We start from the raw sequence: 18,119 nt of genomic DNA, 5'->3' as shown, positions 1-18,119 counted from the left end.
GGTTCAAGGTTCTGGGTTCAAGGCTCTGGGTTCAAGGCTCTTGGTTTAAGGCTCTGGGTTCAAGGTTCAGGGTTCAAGGCTCTGGGTTCAAGGCTCTGGATTCAAGGTTCTGGGTTCAAGGCTCTGGGTTCAAGGCTCTGGGTTCAAGGCTCTGGGTTCAAGGCTCTGGGTTCAAGGCTCTGGATTCAAGGTTCTGGGTTCAAGGCTCTGGGTTCAAGGCTCTGGGTTCAAGGCTCTGGGTTCAAGGCTCTGGGTTCAAGGCTCTGGGTTCAAGGTTCAGGGTTCAAGGCTCTGGGTTCAAGGCTCAGGGTTCAAGGCTCTGGGTTTAAGGCTCTGGGTTCAAGGTTCAGGGTTCAAGGCTCTGGGTTCAAGACTCTGGGTTCAAGGTTCTGGGTTCAAGGCTCTGGGTTCAAGGCTCTGGGTTCAAGGTTCAGGGTTCAAGGCTCTGGGTTCAAGGCTCAGGGTTCAAGGCTCTGGGTTCAAGGCTCTGGGTTCAAGGCTCTGGGTTCAAGGCTCAGGGTTCAAGGCTCTGGGTTCAAGGCTCTGGGTTCAAGGCTCTGGGTTCAAGGCTCTGGGTTCAAGGTTCAGGGTTCAAGGCTCTGGGTTCAAGGTTCAGGGTTCAAGGCTCTGGGTTCAAGGCTCTGGGTTCAAGGCTCTGGGTTCAAGGCTCTGGGTTCAAGGCTCTGGGTTCAAGGTTCAGGGTTCAAGGCTCTGGGTTCAAGGCTCTGGGTTCAAGGTTCTGGGTTCAAGGCTCTGGGTTCAAGGCTCTTGGTTTAAGGCTCTGGGTTCAAGGTTCAGGGTTCAAGGCTCTGGGTTCAAGGTTCTGGATTCAAGGTTCTGGGTTCAAGGCTCTGGGTTCAAGGCTCTGGGTTCAAGGCTCTGGGTTCAAGGCTCTGGGTTCAAGGCTCTGGGTTCAAGGCTCTGGATTCAAGGTTCTGGGTTCAAGGCTCTGGGTTCAAGGCTCTGGGTTCAAGGCTCTGGGTTCAAGGCTCTGGGTTCAAGGTTCAGGGTTCAAGGCTCTGGGTTCAAGGCTCTGGGTTCAAGGCTCTGGGTTTAAGGCTCTGGGTTCAAGGTTCAGGGTTCAAGGCTCTGGGTTCAAGGCTCTGGGTTCAAGGTTCTGGGTTCAAGGCTCTGGGTTCAAGGCTCTGGGTTCAAGGCTCAGGGTTCAAGGCTCTGGGTTCAAGGCTCTGGGTTCAAGGCTCTGGGTTCAAGGCTCTGGGTTCAAGGTTCAGGGTTCAAGGCTCTGGGTTCAAGGTTCAGGGTTCAGGGTTCAAGGCTCTGGGTTCAAGGCTCTGGGTTCAAGGCTCTGGGTTCAAGGCTCTGGGTTCAAGGTTCTGGGTTCAAGGCTCTGGGTTCAAGGCTCTGGGTTCAAGGCTCTGGGTTCAAGGTTCTGGGTTCAAGGCTCTGGGTTCAAGGCTCTGGGTTCAAGGCTCTGGGTTCAAGGCTCTGGGTTCAAGGCTCTGGGTTCAAGGCTCTGGGTTCAAGGCTCTGGGTTCAAGGCTCTGGGTTCAAGGTTCAGGGTTCAAGGCTCTGGGTTCAAGGTTCAGGGTTCAGGGTTCAAGGCTCTGGGTTCAAGGCTCTGGGTTCAAGGCTCTGGGTTCAAGGCTCTGGGTTCAAGGTTCTGGGTTCAAGGCTCTGGGTTCAAGGCTCTGGGTTCAAGGCTCTGGGTTCAAGGTTCTGGGTTCAAGGCTCTGGGTTCAAGGCTCTGGGTTCAAGGCTCTGGGTTCAAGGCTCTGGGTTCAAGGCTCTGGGTTCAAGGCTCTGGGTTCAAGGCTCAGGCCAAGCTCACAAACACGTTCAGCTGCAAAGGCTTTCCACACATTCATTCAAGTGACATTATTCAAAAAAAGTTGAGTCATCTACGTTCTAAGTTGGTCCAAAGTATCGCGCCTTTTCCCCAGAATCAAAAACTGAATTTGAACTACTACAAACGTGACATTATCTTAGTTTTGTTGTTCATATTTCAGTCAAATGTATAATTCAACAAAAAATCTTTCTTCCAAATTAGTTCAGGCTGAACCTGTGACGTCGTTCATGTTTGCGGGTACCGTCCCTTTAAGTGGGTACTGTCCCTTTAATTGGGTACTGTCCCTTTAAGTGGGTACTGTCCCTTTAAGTTGGTACTGTCCCTTTAAGTGGGTACTGTCCCTTTAAGTTGGTACTGTCCCTTTAAGTGGGTACTGTCCCTTTAAGTTGGTACTGTCCCTTTAAGTGGGTACTGTCCCTTTCAGTGGGTACCGTCCCTTTAAGTGGGTACCGTCCCTTTAAGCGGGTACTGTCCCTTTAAGTGGGTACTGTCCCTTTAAGTAGGTACTGTCCCTTTAAGTTGGTACTGTCCCTTTAAGTTGGTACTGTCCTTTTAAGCTTCAAATAAACACTGCCATAAATATAATGTTTCTCTCCCTCTTCTCCCCCGTCTGCCTCTCTTTTCTCCCCCTCTTCTCCCCATCTTCTCTCCCTCTTCTCTCTCTCTTCTCTCCCTCTTCTCCACCATCTTTCTCCCTCTTCTCCCCATCTTCTCTCCCTCTTCTTCTCCGTCCGCCTCCCTCTTCTCTCCCTCTTCTCCCCCTCATCTCTTCCTCTTCTCTCCCTCTTCTCTTCCTCTTCTCCCCGTCTTCTCTCCTCTCCTTCTTCTCCTCCTCTTCTCCCCCTCATCTCTTCCTCTTCTCTCCCTCTTCTCCCCCTCTTCTCTTCCTCTTCTCCCCCTCTTCTCTCCTCTCCTTCTTCTCCCCCTCTTCTCTTCCTCTTCTCCCCCTCTTCTCTTCCTCTTCTCTCCTCTCCTTCTTCTCCCCCTCTTCTCTTCCTCTTCTCCCCCTCTTCTCTTCCTCTTCTCTCCTCTCCTTCTTCTCCCCCTCTTCTCTTCTCTCCCTCTTCTCCTCCATCTTTCTCCCTCTTCTCTTCCTCTCCTCCTCCTCTTCTCTAACTCTCTCCTGCAGAGATCACATGACAGGTGCCTCTTGCATAACAGTCGAGCTAAAAATACCTCCGCCTCAAACATTCATGAGGACGAGGGAAACACCGCAGTGCAACAGACACTATACGACACTTTGTACTACACTTTATACTACACTTTGTACTATACTTTATTCTACACTTTGTACTATACTTTATTCTACACTTTGTACTATACTTTATTCTACACTTTGTACTACACTTTATACTACACTTTGTACTATACTTTATACTACACTTTGTACTACACTTTATACTACACTTTGTACTATACTTTGTACTACACTTTGTACTACACTTTATACTACACTTTGTACTACACTTTATACTACACTTTGTAGTCACAAAGACATATCATGACCTCATGGGCTTTGTAACACCAAAGCAATGGAAGGAGTACTTTTACGGACTACGACAGAGTCTGAGGAATAAAGTCTGGCGGTAATGCAACAATTGGATGCCAACCGCCATAAAACAACAACAACAACAACAACAACAACAACAACTACACTTTATACTACACTTTGTACTACACTTTATACTACACTTTGTACTATACTTTATACTACACTTTGTACTACACTTTATACTACACTTTGTACTACACTTTATACTACACTTTGTACTACACTTTATACTACACTTTGTACTATACTTTGTACTACACTTTGTACTACACTTTATACTAGACTTTGTACTAGACTTTGTACTAGACTTTATACTAGACTTTATACTACACTTTGTACTACACTTTGTACCACACATTGTACTACACTTTGTACCACACTTTGTACTATACTTTGTACTACACTTTGTACCACACATTGTACTAGACTTTATACTAGACTTTGTACCACACTTTGTACTACACTTTGTACCACACTTTGTACTAGACTTTATACTACACTTTGTACTATACTTTGTACTACACTTTGTACTATACTTTGTACTACACTTTGTACCACACTTTGTACTAGACTTTATACTAGACTTTGTACCACACTTTGTACTACACTTTGTACCACACTTTGTACTAGACTTTATACTAGACTTTGTACCACACTTTGTACTACACTTTGTACCACACATTGTACTACACTTTGTACCACACTTTGTACTAGACTTTATACTACACTTTGTACCACACTTTGTACTAGACTTTGTACTAGATAAGATAAGATATTCCTTTATTGTCCCACATGGGGAAATTTCATTGGTGCAACGCAGGTAGATACAGAGGTAGATACAGAAGAACAGATCACTTATAGGAAGTCTGAAAAACACTTTCAGTAGAAGATCTCCTATAAATAAATAAAAACTCCCATAGACAAATAAATAAATAAATAAATACCATTGCATGTGATCCCGACAGTAATTGCACATGAATATGTGTCACGACAGCAGATAGATTGCACATGAATTTCACAGTAATTGCACATGAATTGCACATGAATTCTAACAGTAATTGCACATACGACAGAATTGCACATCAGTATTAGGTTAGGTCAGTATTGCGAGTGTTCAGTACTAACAGTTTTTGTTATAAAGTCTGACAGCAGCAGGAAGGAAAGACCTACGGAACCTTTCCTTCACACATCGAGGGTGGATCAGTCTCTCACTGAAGCTGCTCTCCAGAGCGGAGAGAGTGTCCTGCAGGGGGCGACACTCATGGTCCAGCATAGATGTGAATCTAGCCAGGACCCTCCTGTCCCCCACCTCCTGCACCGAGTCCAGAGCACAGCCCAGGACGGAGCTGGACTTCTTGATGACTCTGTCCAGCCTCTTCCTCTCCCTCTCTGTGATGCTGCTGCTCCAGCAGGCCACACCGTACAGGAGGGCTGATGCCACCACAGAGTCGTAGAAGGTCTTCAGGAGTGGCCCTGTCACTCCAAAAGACCTGAGTCTCCTCAGGAGGTAGAGCCGACTCTGGCTCTTCCTGTACAGTGCGTCTGTGTTATGAGTCCAGTCCAGTTTGTGGTTCAGATGAACACCCAGGTACTTGTATGAGTCCACTCTCTCAATGTCCCGTCCCTGGATGTTCACTGGTGAGGGGGCAGTGGGGTGGCGTCTGCGGAAATCCACCACCATCTCCTTGGTCTTCCCCGCGTTGATGAGGAGGTGGTTCCGCTGACACCAGTCCACAAAGTCCTGCGCCAGTCCTCTGTACTCCTCGTCATCGTCGTCCGTGATGAGTCCGATGATGGCAGAGTCGTCAGAGAACTTCTGCAGGACACAGCTGTCTGTGTCATGTCTGAAGTCTGCAGTGTAAAGGGTGAAGAGAAAGGGCGCAAGGACAGTGCCCTGGGGCGCCCCCACACTGCAGGTCCGAGTGTCAGACACACAGTTCCGGGCTCTCACAAACTGGGGTCGGTCTGTGAGGTAGTCCAGGATCCACTCTGCCAGGTCATACTCCACACCAGCCGTCTCCAGCTTGTCCCTCAGGAGCAGCGGCTGGATGGTGTTGAAGGCGCTGGAAAGATCTTTGTACTACACTTTATACTACACTTTGTACTATACTTTGTACTACACTTTGTACTACACTTTGTACTACACTCTGTACTACACTTTATACTACACTTTGTACTAGACTTTGTACTAGACTTTGTACTAGACTTTGTACTGGCGGTAATGCAACAATTGGATGAACAACAACAACTAGACTTTGTACTACACTTTATACTACACTTTAAAAATATATACTGGTATTCGTCTGGGTGCACGGTGGAAAAGGCGGATAGCGCTCTTGCCTCCCAAGAAGGAGATCATGGGTTCGATTCCCGGACCAAACCAACATCACATGATCTCTCTGGGTGGAGTCTGCATGTTCTCCCTGTGTTACCGTGGGTTCTCTCCGGGTTCTCTGGCTTCCTCCCACCGTCCAAAGACATGCATGTGTTAGGCAAAATTGGTGACTCTAAATTGGCCCTAGTGAATGAATGTGAGAGTGAACTGTCTGTAATGTCTATGTCTCTGTGCTGGCCCTGCGACAAGTTGGCCACTGTCCAGGGTGTACCCCACCTAAGGCCCGAAGTCACTGGGATAGGCTCCAGTCACCCGCGACCCCGAAAGGGACCAAGCGGTAGAAAATGGATGGATGGTATTCGCTTATACTTCCTTTGTAAATAATGTTATCATATCTTATTGGACTGGTATACAGGACAGTAAGTACCTTTTCTCTCCAGCTCCGCTCGAACAAGTGAAGTTTAACGTTAGCATTTAGCATTAGCACAATTACTGACTCATTCTCGTTGTAATTTCAATATTCTTTTTTATGTTTTAAAGAGGACCTGAGGACGGCACTAAATGGGCAGACAATAGGGATCTAATAAAATAATAAAACAATACATTAGCTCAACTCGCACACAATTAGCTACAGAAGCTGGTGGCTAATGCTAAAGGTTAAAGGTCAGGCTACATGTGTTAGCTCAGGTTCAGCCAGAGGCACTCGGCCACATACGTACAGCAACACACTGACCCACATCTACTGCATTTCAGAGGAAGAGAGGGAGGAGGAGAGGAGGAGAGAGGGACGAGGAGGAGGGAGAGAGAGGGAGGAGGAAGAGGAGGAGGAGGAGGAGGAGAAGAGGAGGAGAGAGGGACGAGGAGGAGGGAGAGAGAGAGGAGGAAGAGGAGGAGGAGGAGGAGAGGAGGAGAGAGGGACGAGGAGGAGGGAGAAAGAGGGAGGAGGAGGAGGAGGAGGAGAGGAGGAGAGAGGGACGAGGAGGAGGGAGAGAGAGGGAGGAGGAAGAGGAGGAGGAGAGGTGGAGAGAGGGACGAGGAGGAGGGAGAGAGAGGGAGGAGGAAGAGGAGGAGGAGGAGGAGGAGAGGAGGAGAGAGGGACGAGGAGGAGGGAGAGAGAGGGAGGAGGAAGAGGAGGAGGAGAGGAGGAGAGAGGGACGAGGAGGAGGGAGAGAGGGACGAGGAGGAGGGAGAGAGGGAGGAGGAAGAGGAGGAGGAGGAGGAGAGAGAGACGAGGAGGAGGGAGAGAGAGGGAGGAGGAGGAGGATGAGGAGAGAGGGATGAGGGGAAGAGAGGGAGGAGGAGAGGAGGAGAGAGGGACGAGGAGGAGGGAGAGAGAGGGAGGAGGAGGAGCGAGAGAGGAGGAGAGGAGGAGGAGGAGGAGGAGGAGAGAGGGACGAGGAGGAGGGAGAGAGAGGGAGGAGGAGGAGGAGGAGGAGAGAGAGAGGAGGAGAGGAGGAGAGAGGGAGGAGGAGGAGGAGGAGAGAGGGAGGAGGAAGAGGAAGAAAGGGAGGAGGAGAGAGGGAGGAGGAGAGGGGGGAGGAGAGAGGGAGGAGGAGAGGAAGAGGAGGAGAGGGGTAGGAGAGGGAGGAGGAGGAGGAAGAGAGGGAGGAGGAAAGAGGGAGGGGGGAAGACAGGGGGAGGAGAGAGAGGAGGAGGAGAGAGGGAGGAGAAAGAGAGGGAGAGGAGGAGAGAGGGAGGAGGAGAGAGGGAGGAGGAGAGGAACAGAGGGAGGAAGAGAGGGGGAGGAGAGGAGAGAGGGAGGAGGAAGAGAGGGAGGAGAGGAGGAGAGAGGAATGAGGGGAAGAGAGGGGGAGGAGAGGGAGGAGGAGAGGGGAAGCGAGGGAGGTGGAGAGGGAAGAGGAGAACAGGGGGAGGAGGAGAGGGGGAGGAGAGGGAGGAGGAGAGAGAGGAGAGGGAAGAGAGGGAGGAGGATGGGAAGAGGAAGAGAGGGAGGAGAGGGAGGAGGAAGAGAAGAGGGGGAGATTCTGTCATGTGACTCTTCCTCAAGTTTCCACTTAATCTCAGTTAATTAATTCTCAAAACAATGTGACATGATCAGTACAGACACATTGTTGTTTTAAACACAAATATGTATCAGAAAGTAAGAATTATGATACTGATAAAAGGCTGAATTTGTCTGAAATGTCGCGTTATCATTTGAGTCATTTGTGTTTAGAGCTGAAGTACTGCCTCAGCCAGAGCTTCATAGTACTGTAGATAGTACTGTAGCTCTAAAAGTATTTTTCTGTTGTATAAATACAAATAAATCAATCACCCTCACATTAGTTTTAGACACAATTTTTTTTTAATGGAAAATACAAAAAGTTTTTTAATGATTTTGAGCTTCATGAGAATGAGTAAATACTTTAGTCTTGAGTTTATATTTAGCTTTGATCTTCCGGAACAATATTTGAGAAGCCTAATTCTGTCGGAGCGCGGCTTAGCGTCCAAGCTAATCCCGCTCAGGTGACCCACGCCGGGCGCAGCGGGTCATTCACGCTTGGCTCGGAGCATGTGACCGAAGCATGTGACCGGAGCATGTGACCGGAGCATGTGACCGGAGCATGTGACCGGAGCATGTGACCGGAGCATGTGACCGGAGCATGTGACCGGAGCATGTGACCGAAGCATGTGACCGGAGCATGTGACCGGAGCATGTGACCGGAGCATGTGACCGGAGCATGTGACCGGAGCATGTGACCGGAGCATGTGACCGGAGCATGTGACCGGAGCATGTGACCGGAGCATGTGACCGAAGCATGTGACCGGAGCATGTGACCGGAGCATGTGACCGGAGCATGTGACCGGAGCATGTGACCGGAGCATGTGACCGGAGCATGTGACCGGAGCATGTGACCGGGGCAGAAAAATGTCCTGAAAACGGGCCGACTCGTGATGCAACGGAGTCATGTGGGGCTTTGGATAAAATGTGTCTAAAAACAGTTTAGACTCCAGGTCCCACACAAAGGGTTAAAATGTGATGTTGCCATGGAGACGGTGGATGGATACCTTTGGAACGTGCTCCTGGCGACAAACATCATCACCGACATGAGCAGTGGAAAATAAACACATTTAACAAACAATGGACAAAATGTGTTATTTTCATTTTATTCCTTTACTTGTGTTTTCTCTGGTCCTGGTTCGGTTTGAATGTATTTATTTAATTTACTTAATATGTTTATTTTTGTTTTGAGTTCTAATAATAATAATAAAATAAATAAAATAAATAAAATAAATAAAATAAATAAAATAAATAAAATAAATAAAATAAATAAAATAAATAAAATAAATAAAATACATAAAAATACAATAAATACATACATAAATACATGTTAACGCTGATCTTAACTGATATGTATTGGACGGCCGACGGTGTTTGAGGGACATGAGCAAAGCGCACACAGCTGCAGCTCTTAAACAGAGGAGCAGATGGTGATGCGACGGTGCTGCAGAGAGCGTTTTGTGTGTTTTTACCTCCGTGCACGCTCTCCAGAGGGTAGAACAGGCACACGAGCAGGTTCATGAGCACGGCCAGGTTAAAGGAGACCGTGCTCCACACGGACATGTTCCGGGAGCACCAGTACAACACCTGCTGGGCTGAGAGAGGACAGAAGACACGCATCAACCATTACATGTGCGTGAACGGAGAAGAAATGCACACACTCAGCCTTTCAGTTCTGGTATTGAAGTATTTGCAGATCAGAGATGAAAAAACCCAAATATGCTCTCACAATATGTCAAATTATAAGCTTCTTTTGCATTGACTTGTTGCAGCAGCAGCAAAAGAACGACATGAACTATGACGTTTTGCTCCATTTCACACCGTTCATTATTAATTCATGATTTTAGCCTCTTCAAAGTATCAGAATATATGTAATTATTATCAGTTGATACCAGGCCAAACTGAAAATACCATTTATTTTGTACGTTATGTTACAGTTATTTATTCTTTAAGTAACTACAGAACAGCTTTGTATCGGAAGAGATCAAACACAGAGACAATCAAATAGTAAAACTTGTATAAAGTCTTATTACATCAATCTAAAGCGATCCATTTAATTGAATTCTCAATCCATATTTGTTTCTGCATCAATATCAGTGGCTCTGTGGTCGGGACGTCACAATATCAAATGTCAGAGTTACAATTATTGTGAGAAATTTAACGATTATTCACGTTTATGATTAGAAACTGTGAAATCTTTCATTTTCCTTCATTCTCGTGCTCTGACATGTGACTGTTCCTCAAGTTTGTGACCGATTTTTACCACATTGAACTTTCTAAAACACAAAATTAAGTTAAATGTGAGAAAAACAGACAAATAAAAAAGGTTATTAACATTTATGTCTATTTTTGGGGCTTTATAATGAACAAAAAATACTTCAATTGACCTCTAAAGTTGTCACGATTATTCGTTTTGGGTCCTTACGATTATATTGTGACATGAATAATCACGACATCCCTAAATCTGTGGTAATAATGAATGTTTAGGGAAGAAAAGGTAAATATAGACATGACTTTTAGGTCCACAACCCGAGCCTGGAGAACGACCTGTGCGCGACCGGGCCTGTGTTTGGGGCGGCGACCTCTGCGCGGAGTGGGAGGGGACTTTTGCCAGCGAGTGAGGGCGAGCGGGCAGACCAGGCGTGTGATTCATAAAGTCTCGGATGCACAAATGTTTCTGGCGGCTGGGAACATGTGGAAAGCCCCGGTCCAGAATTAGACGGTGGAAAACACACGAGCGCGGCGGCGAAACAAGAGCGCCATTGTTCTGGAGCGAGGAGTCCTTCCACCAAACAAATGTTCAATGGAAGCAGAGGACGGAGCGTAACGTTCACGCCGATCGCTTAAACGCTGGTATTTCCGATTCAATTCTGACGGAAACCAAATGAAACCAGATTTAAACGATGCAACGTGTTTTTTTCCGGTGTTCTCTCTTTCTCAATCACTGACACAGAACGTTAAATTATTACAATTCAAAATGCACAAAGTGTCTTTTCTAGTCGACTCAGATGTTCCACAGTGTGACATTAAACTTATGCAGCTCAATGGATCAAGCGCCGGAGCAAGAGCACAGTGTTTTTCTAGCGACAAAAACACCCGCCATTGAATAAATGTACTGTGGAACATTCCAGATAAAGGGAGAACAACATACTGTACTGTGGAACATTCCAGACAAAGGGAGAACATACTGTACTGTGGAACATTCCAGATAAAGGGAGAACAACATACTGTACTGTGGAACATTCCAGACAAAGGGAGAACATACTGTACTGTGGAACATTCCAGACAAAGGGAGAACAACATACTGTACTGTGGAACATTCCAGACAAAGGGAGAACAACATACTGTACTGTGGAACATTCCAGACAAAGGGAGAACATACTGTACTGTGGAACATTCCAGACAAAGGGAGAACATACTGTACTGTGGAACATTCCAGACAAAGGGAGAACAACATACTGTACTGTGGAACATTCCAGACAAAGGGAGAACAACATACTGTACTGTGGAACATTCCAGACAAAGGGAGAACAACATACTGTACTGTGGAACATTCCAGACAAAGGGAGAACAACATACTGTACTGTGGAACATTCCAGACAAAGGGAGAACATACTGTACTGTGGAACATTCCAGACAAAGGGAGAACATACTGTACTGTGGAACATTCCAGACAAAGGGAGAACATACTGTACTGTGGAACATTCCAGACAAAGGGAGAACAACATACTGTACTGTGGAACATTCCAGACAAAGGGAGAACATACTGTACTGTGGAACATTCCAGACAAAGGGAGAACAACATACTGTACTGTGGAACATTCCAGACAAAGGGAGAACATACTGTACTGTGGAACATTCCAGACAAAGGGAGAACAACATACTGTACTGTGGAACATTCCAGACAAAGGGAGAACATACTGTACTGTGGAACATTCCAGACAAAGGGAGAACATACTGTACTGTGGAACATTCCAGACAAAGGGAGAACAACATACTGTACTGTGGAACATTCCAGACAAAGGGAGAACAACATACTGTACTGTGGAACATTCCAGACAAAGGGAGAACATACTGTACTGTGGAACATTCCAGACAAAGGGAGAACATACTGTACTGCGGAACATTCCAGACAAAGGGAGAACATACTGTACTGTGGAACATTCCAGATAAAGGGAGAACAACATACTGTACTGTGGAACATTCCAGACAAAGGGAGAACATACTGTACTGTGGAACATTCCAGATAAAGGGAGAACAACATACTGTACTGTGGAACATTCCAGACAAAGGGAGAACATACTGTACTGTGGAACATTCCAGACAAAGGGAGAACAACATACTGTACTGTGGAACATTCCAGACAAAGGGAGAACAACATACTGTACTGTGGAACATTCCAGACAAAGGGAGAACATACTGTACTGTGGAACATTCCAGACAAAGGGAGAACATACTGTACTGTGGAACATTCCAGACAAAGGGAGAACAACATACTGTACTGTGGAACATTCCAGACAAAGGGAGAACAACATACTGTACTGTGGAACATTCCAGACAAAGGGAGAACAACATACTGTACTGTGGAACATTCCAGACAAAGGGAGAACATACTGTACTGTGGAACATTCCAGACAAAGGGAGAACATACTGTACTGTGGAACATTCCAGACAAAGGGAGAACATACTGTACTGTGGAACATTCCAGACAAAGGGAGAACAACATACTGTACTGTGGAACATTCCAGACAAAGGGAGAACAACATACTGTACTGTGGAACATTCCAGACAAAGGGAGAACAACATACTGTACTGTGGAACATTCCAGACAAAGGGAGAACATACTGTACTGTGGAACATTCCAGACAAAGGGAGAACATACTGTACTGTGGAACATTCCAGACAAAGGGAGAACAACATACTGTACTGTGGAACATTCCAGACAAAGGGAGAACATACTGTACTGTGGAACATTCCAGACAAAGGGAGAACATACTGTACTGCGGAACATTCCAGACAAAGGGAGAACATACTGTACTGTGGAACATTCCAGACAAAGGGAGAACAACATACTGTACTGAGGAACATTCCAGACAAAGGGAGAACATACTGTACTGTGGAACATTCCAGACAAAGGGAGAACAACATACTGTACTGTGGAACATTCCAGACAAAGGGAGAACATACTGTACTGTGGAACATTCCAGACAAAGGGAGAACATACTGTACTGTGGAACATTCCAGACAAAGGGAGAACATACTGTACTGTGGAACATTCCAGACAAAGGGAGAACATACTGTACTGTGGAACATTCCAGACAAAGGGAGAACATACTGTACTGTGCAATAACATCTATGTGGACACGAGACGGTGGATTTACCTTTGGACTTTTGGACTGATTTTTACATTTGACAGGAGCGTTTGTTTTTAAAACACGTATTTACATGTACTAATTAATTATGTTTATTTTTCATTAGTTTATATATATCTTATTTTTCATATTTTGTTTTCTGATGTTATTTATGATTATTATCTGGTATTATTATTATTTTAAATATTGTACTGTTATTATTTATTCTTCTTCATATTCAATTATTTTTAATTATTATTTATTATTACAATTTATTATTATTATTACTGTTATTATTATTTTATTATTATTTTCTATTACTATTATTATTATTATTTATTATTATTATTTATTATTATTGTATTATTATTTATTACTGTTATTCTTTTTCCTATTTTCTATTATTATTATTATTATCATAATAATAACAACAGTGTATTTATAAAGTGCTTTTCCACCTTAAAGGCCCTCAGAGATATATCTCCATTCCTCAACGACAGGTGTAATAACGACACGTGCAATAACGACACGTGTAATAACGACAGGTGTAATAACGACAGGTGTAATAACGAAAGGTGAAATAACGAAAGGTGAAATAACCATACGTGTAATAACCACACGTGTAATAACACACATGTAATAACCACAGTGTAATAACCACACGTGTAATAACCACAGGTGTAATAACCACAGGTGTAATAACTACACGTGTAATAGCCACACGTGTAATAACGATACGAATAATAACGACAGGTGTAATAAGGCCACGTGTAATTACGACAAGTGTAATAACCACACGTGTAATAACCACACGTGTAATAACCACAGGTGTAATAACCACAGGTGTAATAACCACAGGTGTAATAACCAGTGTAATAACCACACGTGTAATAGCCACACGTGTAATAACGATACGAATAATAACGACAGGTGTAATAAGGCCACGTGTAATTACGACAAGTGTAATAACCACACGTGTAATAACCACAAGTGTAATAACCACACGTGTAATAATGACACGTGTAATTACCACACGTGTAATAACCACACGTGTAATTACCACACGTGTAATAACCACACGTGTAATTACCACCCGTGTAATAACCACACGTGTAATAACGACAGGTGTAATAACGACAGGTGTAATAACGACAGGTGTAATAACCACACGTGTAATTACCACACCTGTAATAACCACACGTGTAATAACCACACATGTAATAACAACAAGTGTAATTACGACACGTGTAATAACCACAGGTGTAATAACCACAGTGTAATAACGAGGTGCACAGTGGCTCGTACCTCGGAGCTTCTTCTGCCAGTTCATCTCGTTGTACAGATCTTCCGCTCGGAGGAAGAAGTCGTTGATCTTGCTGCCCTGCTCGTCGCGCTCCGTCGTGTAGTAGACGCGCAGCTTGGACTCCGAGGTCAGGAACTCGCAGATGTTCGGGACGGGGAACACGATCTCCTCCATGGTGCGGTCCTGACGCACGATCTGAACGGAAAAGGCCCCGAAAGTTCACCAATCCATCCAAGAGACGAGATTTGAACTGATGATGGAACTGACACGGCCTTAAAGAAGCTACGGAAACGTGCTAAAGATTCAAACATGAAGAGACACGTTTTCTGAACTCCTCTGAACGTCGGTTATTCCTCTTTTCTTTTACTCACTAATGACTGTTTCATTGTTTGATTTTCTAACTTTCTGCCGGTGAAATCGACACAACGCCATTGAAGTAAAAACGGCTTTGATTACATGTACATAAACTGTACAGAATAATAATCTGTGCCATTTAACATAGATAATATTCAAATTTCTTCCTCTAAAGTTTGATTTCTGCTCAAAACCACATGTTTGTACTGACAGAGGACGCTTGGTTGAGCAGAGCAGTACACAGCTATAAAGAATACTACACAATACAAATACTCTCATCGCTAACGCCCCGGGACATTCACACCGTCCTCGACCAGTGGACGAGTGGTCCACTCGACCACCCGTCCACTCGACCACCCGTCCACTCAACCACTCGTCCATCCGTCCACTCGAAGACCCGTCCACTTGACCACCCGTCCACACGACCACTCGTCCACCCGTCCACTCGAAGACCCGTCCATTCGTCCGATCGACCACCCGTCACTCTTACAGTCGACCACCCGTCCACTTGACCACTCGTCCACCCGTCCACTCGAAGACCCGTCCACTCGTCCGATCGACCACCCGTCCGATCGACCACCCGTCCACTCTTACAGTCGACCACCCGTCCACTCGTCCACCTGACCACCCGTCCACTCGACCACCCGTCCACTCGACCACTCGTCCACTCTCCGTTCGCTAACGCCCCGGGACATTCACACCGTCCTCGACCACCCATCCACTCATCTCCTCGACCACTCGTCTCCTCGACCACTCGTCTCCTCGACCACTCGTCCACCCGTCCACTTGTCCCCTCGTCCACTCTCTCGCAGACGTACGGGACGGGAAGGACGCGACATTGTGCGGTGAAAAGCTCTTTTTGTGCGTGTGCTTTTCTTTATCTACTGCGGAGGAGAGCGACGTGTCCCGACCTCGATCTGCGCCGTGTGTTTGGCGTAGAACTCCAAGGCCTCGTCCCCGTCGCCGCCGCCCGCACCCGGCCTCAGCATCACCGACAGCTCCTTATTGTGGCGCGCCAGCTGGAACAAGGACAGAAACGGCCATTAAAGCATGCGATGCGTGCGATGCGTGCGATGCGTGCAATGCGTGCGATGCGTGCGATGCGTGCGATGCGTGCGATGCGTGCGATGCGTGCGATGCGTGCGATGCGACAGGACGTGAGCGCCAGGCCAGCGAATCGAGCGAGTAAACATGCATTCTGAAGAATTTGGAAAAACTGAGAGAGAAACTGTCTGGACAAAACCTCAGATAAAGGGCAAAAATCTGACACAATAATGAGACAACTAAAGCGTCAAATCGTTTAAAATGGTCAATGTAAAGCTTTTTTTACTTGTAAACTTACTCACCGTGGAAAGAGGAGCCAATACTTTAACTTAAGTCCGAGTACAGTTACTTACTAAAAATATTAGTCAAGAAGGAGTAAAAGTGTTATTATCTTCCAAATGAACCATATTGCAAATACACAAGAATAAATAAATAGCTCTTACTTTTTGCTCTTTACTATGGATACCACCTTATTACTTTTGGACCACCTTATTACTTATTACTCTCTCATTTTATTCTTTACTTATCCGGAGTTCTCTATGGCATTGCCCAGCTGTTTTTTTTATAATTCAAATAATTATTATTTATTATTATTATTATTATGCTCTGTTTTTTATTTTACTTATTTCACTTATTTAATTTATTTTACTTATTTAATTAATTAATTTATTTTATTACATTGATTTTATTTAATGCTTTTATTTATTTAATTTATTGTATTCAATTAATTATTCTTTCTTTATTTTTTTTATTTTTTTGTAAATATATCATGTTTTTCTTCTTTCTCCCTTTCTTTGCATATGTTTGTTTTATATATGTTTTTGTTGTTTTATCTTCAAAAAATATACAGTGAACATCAATGTACTTAAAACATAAAATTATCACTCTAAAAGGAAACGTACAAAGCAAAACAAATGAATTGCATGAAGTGCAGCTCACCGTCTACATTTAACATTCACGCAGTCCTTTTAATCAGAATAATCACGTTTAAATGTCAATGTTTGTGATTTTGTGACGCGAGCGTATCGTCCAGGCTGTTTTTAGACCGCGTGGGTGGATGTAAGACCCTCGCAGGCCCGCCACAGTCTCGCGGGCGGTCTGTGTGGTTTCATTTTTGGTAACTTGGTGAGCTAACCTGGTGCGCTAAGCTAACCTGGTGAGCTAATATGTAGATATTGTGCCCGACGTTCCTGGGCGAAGCGGCGTCGTGCTCTTCCTCTTCGCCGTCGTCCTCGTGCGGCGCGGCGTCTTCGAACTCGACCTCGCCCTGCAGGTAGGCCTTCTTTATCACCTCCACCTGGACAAAAAGCCACGGCTCGAGTAGGAGAAGCGTGCAAGGTACAGAACACTCAGGACGGCGGCGCATTACCAGCTCCTTGGGCCTCATGTTGTACAGGATCCTCTCGGCGTTCTCGCTGTCGTGGCGACTCTCCATGATGGCGAGCAGTAATTTGGACGCGTTGTTCTGGTGGGCAACGAGAAAAAAGGTACAATGCGTTATCAAAGGGACATATTATGCATCGGATGTAGTGTTTTGGCTTTTAAACATGCGCCGGAGGGATTTCTGCTTCTGTATCTGATAAAATAATGTATTTACTAAAAGGCATACATTATTTTCTCTATGTCACGTGATCCCTTGTCAGGATTTAGTGTTAAAACTCCATCTGCTGGCAGCAGAGGGAATTACAACGGGAAAAATGACTAAAGCTAGCTTGAATTTTTTTCATAACATTGTGAACTTTAATGAAAACGTGGGACAGGAATTTGTACTGCCAGTGATGAAATATACACAAAACGATCAACAGCAGCTGACAAACTGAATTTATCTGTTTAAAAAGCGTGTACGTGGTTTGTTTGGATCAAAAGATTTGGTCAATTTCCAGTTTTAGGCCCAGAGAGCCACGGAGAGTCAGAGGGCCAGAGAGCCGCGGGGGCCAGAGAGCCACGGAGCCAGAGGGCCAGAGAGCCAAAGAGCCAGAGAGCCACAGAGCCAGAGGGCCAGAGAGCCGAAGAGCCAGAGGGCCAGAGAGCCGAAGAGCCAGAGGGCCAGAGAGCCAGAGAGCCACGGAGCCAGAGAGATAGAGAGATAGAGAGTCAGAGAGCCAGAGAGCCAGAGAGCCAGGTTGATTCAATTCTGCAAAAGAACTTATTTTCATCATAATAAATACGGCATGTGGTGGATCTCTGTCACTTATTTTGGGTAATACCTCTTAATTGTGTATTAAACTCTTTTTTCCTTCTTCAGAATGTGACGCTCACCTTCAGCTCCAGCACCAGGTCCATGCGCTTCTTCCCGAGGGGGTTTATGTCGTTCAGGATCAGGGCGATGATGATGTCGATGCCGTTGGACTCGTGGGTGGCAATGCAGTTC

At 45.4% G+C, this 18,119-nt stretch overlaps 1 protein-coding gene across 1 annotated transcript in view; it reads right to left on the bottom strand.

Moving 5' to 3' along the window:
* The window catches only part of itpr1a (inositol 1,4,5-trisphosphate receptor, type 1a), a 201,634-nt gene that overhangs the window by 66,943 nt on the left and 116,572 nt on the right, over positions 1-18,119 (bottom strand). Inside the window, exons 46-51 of the mRNA XM_072451506.1 lie at positions 18,008-18,118; positions 17,118-17,213; positions 16,902-17,045; positions 15,616-15,723; positions 14,353-14,545; positions 9,169-9,291 (exon numbers count right to left, since the gene is read on the bottom strand). Coding sequence (XP_072307607.1) covers positions 9,169-9,291; positions 14,353-14,545; positions 15,616-15,723; positions 16,902-17,045; positions 17,118-17,213; positions 18,008-18,118 — 775 coding nt within the window. The remainder of the gene's footprint in view (positions 1-9,168; positions 9,292-14,352; positions 14,546-15,615; positions 15,724-16,901; positions 17,046-17,117; positions 17,214-18,007; position 18,119) is intronic.

This window comes from Eucyclogobius newberryi, unplaced genomic scaffold, assembly GCF_026437365.1.
Source record: "Eucyclogobius newberryi isolate DKJ021-1_F unplaced genomic scaffold, fEucNew1.0.hap1 SCAF_19, whole genome shotgun sequence".
Lineage (NCBI taxonomy): Eukaryota > Metazoa > Chordata > Actinopteri > Gobiiformes > Gobiidae > Eucyclogobius > Eucyclogobius newberryi.
Note: the sequence above shows the minus strand (reverse complement) of the source record. Positions and strands in the feature narration are given on the sequence as shown.